Source organism: Micropterus dolomieu, linkage group LG19 (assembly GCF_021292245.1).
Source record: "Micropterus dolomieu isolate WLL.071019.BEF.003 ecotype Adirondacks linkage group LG19, ASM2129224v1, whole genome shotgun sequence".
Classification (NCBI taxonomy): Eukaryota; Metazoa; Chordata; class Actinopteri; order Centrarchiformes; family Centrarchidae; genus Micropterus; species Micropterus dolomieu.
In genome coordinates, this window is record NC_060168.1 from 33546488 (window position 1) to 33555853 (window position 9366).

The window sequence follows — 9366 nt, forward strand, 5'->3', positions numbered from 1 at the left end:
GGTTCTGTCGCAGTGACGCTGAAGTTCCTGCTACCGTTGCGGTTCTGTCGCAGTGACGCTGAAGTTCCTGCTACCGTTGCGGTTCTGTCGCAGTGACGCTGAAGTTCCTGCTACCGTTGCGGTTCTGTCGCAGTGACGCTGAGGTTCCTGCTACCGTTGCGGTTCTGTCGCAGTGACGCTGAGGTTCCTGCTACTGTTGTGGTTCTGTCGCAGTGACGCTGAGGTTCCTGCTACTGTTGTGGTTCTGTCGCAGTGACGATGAGGTTCCTGCTACTGTTGTGGTTCTGTCACAGTGACGTTGAGGTTCCTGCTACTGTTGCGGTTCTGTCACAGTGACGCTGAAGTTCCTGCTACTGTTGCGGTTCTGTCACAGTGACGCTGAAGTTCCTGCTACTGTTGCGGTTCTGTCACAGTGACGTTGAGGTTCCTGCTACTGTTGTGGTTCTGTCACAGTGACGTTGAGGTTCCTGTTACTGTTGTGGTTCTGTCACAGTGACGTTGAGGTTCCTGCTACTGTTGTGGTTCTGTCACAGTGACGTTGAGGTTCCTGTTACTGTTGTGGTTCTGTCACAGTGACGCTGAAGTTCCTGCTACTGTTGTGGTTCTGTTACAGTGACGTTGAGGTTTCTGCTACTGTTGTGGTTCTGTTACAGTGACGCTGAGGTTCCTGCTACTGTTGATGTTCGCTTAGGTCTTGGGCGATCAACGTCACCAGCTGAAGACAGGCGATCTGGATAATGTGCATCGCCGCGTCATAGCACCCAATCTCAGCAGTGGTTCCCCGAAGAACAAGCTGCACCTAAAAACCTGCGGCCATCTAAACTTTGAGTATTTTAGACCAACAACATGGTCTCTGTGGGTTTGAAATGGCTTCACAGCATCAGAACACATGAAGCAAAAGCATCCCAGAGAAGACGCCGCTGCCGTCCCCCACACCAGCCTCAGGAAGATCAGAACGAGGAACGTGTTTCTGTTAGTTGTAGTAACTCACCATGGAAATGGTCTCAGTTACTTTACTTTAAACTGAGAAGTCCGGACCAAAGGACTTTCTCCAGCCCTTTTTCAATTTGAGGTTCAGTATTTTTCGATTCCCACTGTGACACATCCACCGTTGTGTCCCTGAGAAAGACACTTAACGACCTCTGACATATATAACAGTTGTAAGTCGTTTTGGATAAAAGCGAAATGAATAAATGTAAATTATGTGTGACACTCACCTGTTGACTGTCTCCATGCGACAGTCCCAGTCAGGAAACCTGCAGAACAGATGTGAAAGAGTTACGAACACCAAAACACATTAAGACACTAAAATGTTCAACATTTACATCCAAACTCATTTTTAACTGGTTTATTCTCCCCTCTGGACTGAGCCAGGCTAGCTGGCTCGCCATTTCCTGTCTTTGTGCTAAGCTAAGCTAACCAGCTGTTAGCTGTAGCTTCAAATCCACCGTACAGACATGAGAGCGGATTAATTGAATGACATGAAAATAATCAGCAACGATTTTGATAATAAATTCATCGTTTCAATGACTTTCCAAGATTCTCTGGTTTCAGCCTCTGGTGAGAGGTTTTTGATGTTTTTCTGAACCTCTTTGGCTTTTGGACAACAAGATAATCTCAAATGGAGGAGGTTTCTGAAGCTGAAATAGTTTGAATCATCTGTTTAAAAGTGCTCTTAAACCCCCTTCCGGGATGCAAACTTGTCCCCTTTTGGCGTTTAGAATCCAAAATATGCCATTTATGTGACTCATGTAGATGATTGATTGGTTCTGTTCCAGAAACATCTGTTTGTGTGTTTTTTCCTTGTGCAGCACTTTGTAAACCTGTATGGATTGGCAGCATCCCGTTTCCTCCCAGCCCCTCACCGAGTATTTCGTACTTTCAAGCCAAATATACTAGCGGCCCAGCCAGCGGCACAATCATGACTCTGATCCACTTGGTCGATAACATTTGGAAAGTCTAGAAGAGCCGCACGGTTATCATTTAGCCGGCTCGGCTGGCAGGTCAGTGTTTGTCTGTCCCTGCCGCCTCAAAACATCAGCTGTTTAAGTTTCATGTTTGAATTTTAATGCAATGACATTTCAACCCCCCGATGAGTTTGCATGCCTGCAGTTCGTAATCAGGAGAGAAAGAATTTTGCCTTCGTTAAAGTGGATAAAGAAACGTACTGTTGCAGCAGGCTGAGCTGTCCGTCTGCATGCTGAGTGCCGTTTATGTGTTTAATCCACACCTGAAACACAAAAAACAAGAAGCATCAAATAATTCTGTCACACTTTACTGTTTCTACCCGACAGCCACAAACGACGCTGCCGTCGTCACATTTATTTATCTGACGCTTCACTCCAAAGCGACTTCAACCACATGCGCTGAACTGCTTCAACAAAAAGAATTTCATCATCGCTCTGCAGCAACAAGTCTGACAATAAAGTGAAAACAAACCCCTCCCCGCCCTGCAGAGGACCCGCCCCCCATCAGACTGCTTTGAGGAGGACAGGTGTACTTACCTTCTCTGACATCACAATGATATCACATAGAGAGCACGAGTACGGGAACACCGTCGGAGAAGTCCCGTGGAAGTCCCGTGCTTCTTTCCTGGAGGGCATCGAGGCGGAGGGCCAGCTCCTGATGGAAGAGGTCTGAGACTCCCGGCGCCTCCCACAGGTGTTCAGATGGTAGTCTTCAGGAGGAGGGGCTGACATGTGACCAGCTGGTCCAGGCTGAGAGAAATGGGAAGAAGGATTTCCCGTGCCTCTTTCTGCCGAGCTGAAAGAGGGCTGGTCCCGAGAGGAAACAGGACTGGCATCTCTGCCCGTCTTACCAAACTCAGAGGGCCCTGGTCTGTTGTTGTAGTCTTGAGAGGCCACCCGACCAGCCTCTCTGACTGCCTTACCATACTCAGAGGGCCCTGGTCTGTGGAAGTCCACCACGTAGCTGGATGAAGATGATGATGGTGGGTCGGCTCTGGCAGCGCTGCAGGTCCTGGGATTTCCCCAGCGGTCCAGGTCCAGATCCTGTTCAAAAGGAAGAGGACTGGGTGATACCTGGTCCAGCGGATACCGGACCAGCTGTCTGCGGTGATGGTCCCAGTCGCTGGTGGAGGGGCTGACGGAGGTGCGGCGGGCGGAGCTGGGGGTATAAGAGGAGGAGGAAGAAGACAGAGCGTTGGGAGGGAAAGGTTTGATGGTCCCCCTCTTTCCTTTGATCTGATTGAGGACATGAGGCAGGGACTCGACGGTGAGGACGTCCTCGGGCAGCTCGGCCAGCAGAGCCAGGTCGCCGGGCTCCAGACCGCAGCTGCTCAGGATGTTGAGAGCGCCGTCCTGCGACCACTGAGCTCCTCTGGAGGACGAAGAGGACGGATAGGGCGAAGAGAAAGACTCCTGAGGCGCCCTGAAAAAGTCACGGTCTGACGAGGCGTGGCGGCGGTCGGAAGAACTGTAAGGTCCAGGATCAGGTCTGAGATCGGAGTCAGACGGCGGCTGTCTGTACGGGTAGTTGTGAGACATGATGGGAGGAGAAACGCTCGGGGCGTTTCCTGCAGACAGAAGGTATCAGGGAAGACAGGAGATGTAAAATCTGGCGGAAAAGTTGAGGACGGTTCAGCTGAGCATTAAAACACGGACCAGGTCAGCTCTGAAGGGATGAAGCTGTGCAACATCTGAGACATGCCGGAAAGAAAACTGAGGAGTCAGAAAAGAGCTTTTACTAAACATCTCACCAACGTGACCAAAGCAAACACAAGAAAGGAAGAAAAATAAATAAATAAATCAAATGTCTTGTTTTGTCTGAAACGTTAAGATATCACATGTTGTTAGAAGCCGGCCGACGTCTCTGCAGCTCAGAATATTACACGTTTCATTTACATTAAAACAGACATCGTCATGTTTTGTGTATCAGCTGATATATCATCACCAGGTTTCTCTCACATATTAATATCAGCACTGGCCTCAAAACTGTCTGCGTCCCAGAACCTGCAATCAGCCTCTAAATAAATTCTGGCCCTGATTCACGTCGCGTCTGCTGCCAGGCGAAGCGAGTTACGTTCAAAGTCGCTGCAAAGAAGCGATTTTTCAGCTCGAGAAACAAACTTCCGTGATTGCGTCGCTGCGGCCTATCAGTGTTGAGAGTGCCAGCAGACTGCTGAGTGACGGGGACAGCGCCGCAGTCTGACTGGATTCTGTCCTGCTAACGGAGCCGTGTGAAGGCAGGAGGAGCTCAGAGTTAACTTTAATTAAATTAAGTTTTTACTTTCATTTTTGGGATTAAAACGTTGATTTATCTTCACTCGAGCTTCTCAGCAGCGAGCCGCCGTGTTTCCGACTTGCGCTGTTGTTGTCAGGTCAGTTGGCCCCCAGCGCTCTGTGATGCTACTCCTTCATATTAAAGTAAGCGAGGAAGTTCAACTGCCTGTTAAGTTCAGAAAATGTGTGTCTGTACTTTACCGTGAACAAGTTAGCATAGCCCCGACTGAGCCAAACTCCACTCAGAAAACAAGCATTTTAAAAGTTGTTGTCCCGCCTTTCGCCCGATGTCAGCTGGGATTGGCTCCAGCCCCCCGCGACCCTGTACGCAGGATAAGCGGTTTGCGATAGATGGATGTCCTGCTGTCAGACCTGACAAAGCATGAATTCATGCGTTTAACAAATCGACATCATGTTGTTGTTATTTCAACATAATTTGGATCAGTTCATTACAACTAAATGTTTACTTTTGGTTCACACCGCTGTAGTAACGGCGGGTTGTGATTATTCACGTTTTTGGCATTGTGTGTGATGCGATGGTCTGAACGCACATTTAGGGCTCCAAACTAACCAAAACTCACGAGGGGGAGCGCTGACATCGTTCACCAGCAGCTCACTGACGCCACCTGTGTGCAGGTATCGGCCTGATTAATCGCTCCGTCACCACGTAGAAGGTAATGAGCTGAGTTACCCTGAGACCCACCAAAACTTTGTGTTCTGAGGTTTCAGGGGGTCCTAGCTGGGAATGGAGGGGTCCGATGCCTCCTGAGGCCTCCTGTACTCTGAAACAACTGGGTGATTCATCAGTCAATGGTGGGAAAATTAATCAGCAAGAATGTTGATAATTAATAAACATAATTCACCAATGAAGAACTCGTTTTCTCAGAATATCTCTGGGGTTTGGACTGCTGGTCGGACAAAACAAGACATTCAGTGGGCTCGAGGGGAGTGTCCAGTAATTATTACTAATTAACACGCAGCAAAGCTGAGGCAGCACAGCAGTACTGGGTTTCTGGTGTTAAAGGTAAAACAAGGAGTCTGACAGGTGGAGTCCGTACTCCTGCAGCCGCAACTGCATCTGAACGTGAGCGCCGATATTAATCAAGAATGAGCCGGACTTCACTGCCCTCATGGGCTTTTATAATACTAACGTTACTGACAGTGGTGGACAGTAACTAAGTACGTTTACTTAAGTACTCTACTTCAGAACAAATTAGAGGTATTTGTACTTTACCTGAGTATTTTCTCCTCCTGCTCCGTCTCAGAGGGAGATGTTGGACTTTTTACTTCACCACATTTATCTGACAGCTTCAGTTACTTTACAAAGTCAGATTTTATAAAAGATGATGTTTAGTTATAAATTAAACTCCAACAGTTTATACAGATACAGCTGGTACATTAGTTGACTTTTAACTGGAAACTATTCTGATGATCGTTGAAGTCATTTTTCATGTGAAGATTTGCTGCTTTTCCTTTTGATTATTTTAACGTATTTTTGATCAGTTTGAGGTTTGGACTGACAGAACAAACACTGTGAAGGAGTCTCTCTGGGACAACATTTCTCACCATTTACAGAAGGGTTACAATCAATTAATGGAGAAAATAATCAGCTGATTGATCCAGAAAGAAAAGAATCATCAGTCTGATGCAAAATAGTTCAACCTCAGCAGTAAAATCCTGCTTTTCAGCAATGAATGAGGAATAATAATCTCAGGACAGGTTTCATTCTGCATTTTAATACCTGATCATACTTTTCAATGCAGTATTTGTACTACCAGAGTGTTTACAGTGTTGTATTAGTACTTTTACTGCAGTAAAGGATCTGAATTCTTCCTCGTCGGTGAGTGGAGGACTTACACAACAAGACAAACACTACGATCAATAAACACGTTAGCTGCCGTTAGCTTAGCGTCGACAAACCGCAGATTGTGTTGGTGAGCAGCTAAAGGCCGCAGCTGAGCCTCTGCGTCACTTTATTTATGTCGTTAAACAGAAAAACAGCCATTAGCCTGGGTCACAATCCGGCTAACAGCATTAGCTCACCGAGCTAACTTAGCTGGCGGCTAACAGCATTAGCTCACCGAGCTAACTTAGCTGGCGGCTAACAGCATTAGCTCACCGAGCTAACTTAGCTGGCGGCTAACAGCATTAGCTCATCGAGCTAACTTAGCTGGCGGCTAACAGCATTAGCTCACCGAGCTAACTTAGCTGGCGGCTAACAGCGCACAGGGAGAGGCCTCCCGCGGCGGGCTCACCTTCAGTTACACCCGCTGATACACACACGAAGCAAAAAGTCCACGAGGGAAAACGTTGTTTTTAGCGAAGAAAAGAGTCGAGCTGCTTTTTCACAAGCTAACATCACAAGAAGCAGCTTCTTCTTCTTCTTCTTCTTTTTCTTTTTCCGGGCGACTTGCAGCCAGATGGAGCAACTAGCGCCCCCTGCTGCACTGGAGTGTGTAACATCACATCACTCAGCTATCAACCTCAATAAGGTGCTCTCATATTCTGCTCACCAGCCCGGTGTCTTTAAGAAATTTAAATAATGCCTTCCTGGTGATTCTTACACCCTTTTCTTCTCCTTCTGTTCCCAACACCCCCATCAGATTCCAGTCCCGCCCTGCTTCCTGAACCCTATCTTGAAATATCTGTCTTTCCAACTCAAACAATAAGCAGTGCAAAATGATATGTTCAACATTTTCTTTAACCCCACAGTTTTCACACTTTTCACTCTTCCTTTTCCCCAATAAAAACAAGGTGCCACTCAGTCCTGTGTGATCTGCTCTTAGTCTTGTCATAATAATTTCCTCCCGCCTGCTCCTTTCCCTATAATTTTTATTATCCTTCTGTTCTTCTTCTTATTTGGGTTTTTACAGCAGCTGGCATCCATTGAGTTGCATTATTGCCACCTTCAGGCTTTATTTACCCTTTGCTTCCATTCATACTAAATCCGCCTATCTAATCCGGTCGCCCTCAGAAAACCAAATATCCACTTCCTGCCCTCCACACTTTCTCCATACTCCAATAAACTTTTTACTGTATTATCTATCTGTGCTATTTGTTTTTAACTGTGTTATCATTTCTTGTCTTTCCTGAGTAAATTTCCTGCATGTTGTAAGAATATGTTTCAGCCTCCTGACATTGTTTCACACATTCCTGTAGGATGTTTTCCTGTAATTAAAAAGTTGTTAAGATTGCGACGCCCAATTCTCAGCCTGCTTATTATCACCTGCTCTTTCCTCTTTGCTCCCCTACTTCTTGATATTCCTACTTTGCTTTGGATTTCGTCTAATCCTTGTGTTGTAGAAAAGATGAGATGTGTTTGAGCACCATCTCTCCGGAGTTATTTGAGAAAATAGTTTTAACGTCTATGTCCTTCGTGTTCCAGTCCGTTTCTTAAAGCCAGTATTTGGTTCGAGCTCCACAGTTTCCGGTTGACTGCAGGCCTCACAAGTTCCAGAGGGATGTTTCCCAACAAGGTGCAGAGATGCATTTAACTTTGTGTGACCCAGTCTGATTCTGCTGAATTGACTCTGTTCTCTCTGCTCTTCCCCACTTTCTGCTGAATCTTGTATAAATGTCTTCCTTTGTCTTCATTATCCCATAAACTCTGCCGCTGCATCTTAACTTTGCTCCTTACATATGCTTTGATCTCTGATTTGCTAACTGGTACTGCCTCCTTTACCCCATTTACTTTCTACCCATTTTAAGCTAATGTTTCTGAAGGCATCTCGTTCCTTTGGATGCCAATGTGTGCTGGCACCCATAAAAACTGAACATCAATCCCCAGACTGCTTATTCTGAATAAAGATGACAATATTTCAAACAATAATCCTTCTTCTTCTTCTTCCACCTAGCGGACTGGAGTGTGGAACAGAGGATTTGCAGACCAACTTGAAATCAACTACACAAACAAACCCCCATTATAAAGAACAAACAAAAACTAAAAATTGGCAACCCATATCCTCTCCATTAATTCCGTATGTTTCAGATATTTAATATTATATAATTTAATATAATTTATATTTAATATTTATATTCCCCATATTTTATTCCCCACTTCTCTACAGTGAACCTAAGCTTACCTAAGTTTCCTCCTCGCCTCCACATGGCCCTACACTCAACCAGCACGTGCTGATCTGTCTCTAAACTATTATATTTTACACAGTGTCCAGTTTACCTATTTTATAAAGTGAGTGGTTGAGCCCTGTGTGTCCTCTCCTTAGACGGGTAATGACTGTCTCTGTCTTCCCAGACCTACCTGATTCTGGATACTGTAAAGATGTCTTCCAGTTTCATTTAATAATACTAATAATAATCTTTATTTGTAGAGCACTTTTCAAAAACAAGTTACAAAGTGCTTCAACAAGTGCAAAGACAATAATACAAGCAAGAAAACATTGAAAAGACCAAAATACACCTTTAAGATAAATATAAAATAAGTAAAATAGAATAAAATAAAAGTATTGCTGCCATATTTTTGGGATTTGCTCTTTAATGACTGTTTTACCTTCAGATTTACTAAACAGCAGGGATGAGACGCTCGATACTGACGTGTCAACGCTGTGTCGAGATCCCGAAGCGCAGACGCAGTGAAGCCTCCTGTTTCGACAGGTGGCGCACCTGCCGCTTCTACGCCTCATTCACAGTGTTGGAACAAACCGACATCAGCCTCTAACTCATTTAACAGGTTTGTTCCAAGGACCCACAATCCTTTGATGTATTGGAGCGACGTGCTGTAGTAGATCCGCACCTGCAGGCCTATGATGGCAAAAACAAAGACAACAAATGTTCCATGTTGCTGGAGATGTCAATTATTATTATTATTATTATTACTCAGCCCCAAAACATCTGAATATTTCTGAATAAAACTCTTGACATATAACAAATGTGAGACATTGTTCCGCTTTTCATTCATCATTCTTTACTTTTAACTTTACTGATTTTTAATCCATTACACCTCATCACTGCCAGCACTCATTATTATTAATCATTATTACACTAGGGCCTTTATCTTTCCTGCTAATTATCTTTACACTTCTGTGTAATACTGTAGATATCCACATTTATTATTATATTCTTAGATTGGGATACTTTATTATATTCTGTACTCACTAACTTCAACTAC

The 9366-nt window shown here is 45.0% G+C and overlaps 1 protein-coding gene and 1 long non-coding RNA gene across 25 annotated transcripts in view; one reads left to right on the forward strand and one right to left on the reverse strand.

The window, feature by feature from the left end:
- The window catches only part of matr3l1.1 (matrin 3-like 1.1), a 26367-nt gene extending 19700 nt beyond the window's left edge, over window positions 1-6667 (reverse strand). For 12 of the 24 annotated variants that reach the window (XM_046030746.1, XM_046030745.1, XM_046030749.1 and 9 more), the window contains exons 1-4: window positions 6497-6667; window positions 2505-3535; window positions 2169-2230; window positions 1218-1256 (exon numbers count right to left, since the gene is read on the reverse strand). In XM_046030746.1, the coding sequence (XP_045886702.1) occupies window positions 1218-1256; window positions 2169-2230; window positions 2505-3506 (1103 nt within the window). In that variant the 5' untranslated portion in view covers window positions 3507-3535; window positions 6497-6667. Of the gene's footprint in view, window positions 1-1217; window positions 1257-2168; window positions 2231-2504; window positions 3681-4442; window positions 4771-6496 lie in introns of those variants that run through there. The other 12 variants (XM_046030763.1, XM_046030755.1, XM_046030754.1 and 9 more) reach the window with 6 other exon arrangements.
- On the forward strand, window positions 4693-5111 carry LOC123957756. Its single transcript, XR_006821881.1, has 2 exons — window positions 4693-4877; window positions 4971-5111. It is a non-coding gene; the product is annotated as an uncharacterized LOC123957756 (long non-coding RNA).
- Window positions 6668-9366: the final 2699 nt, after the last annotated feature.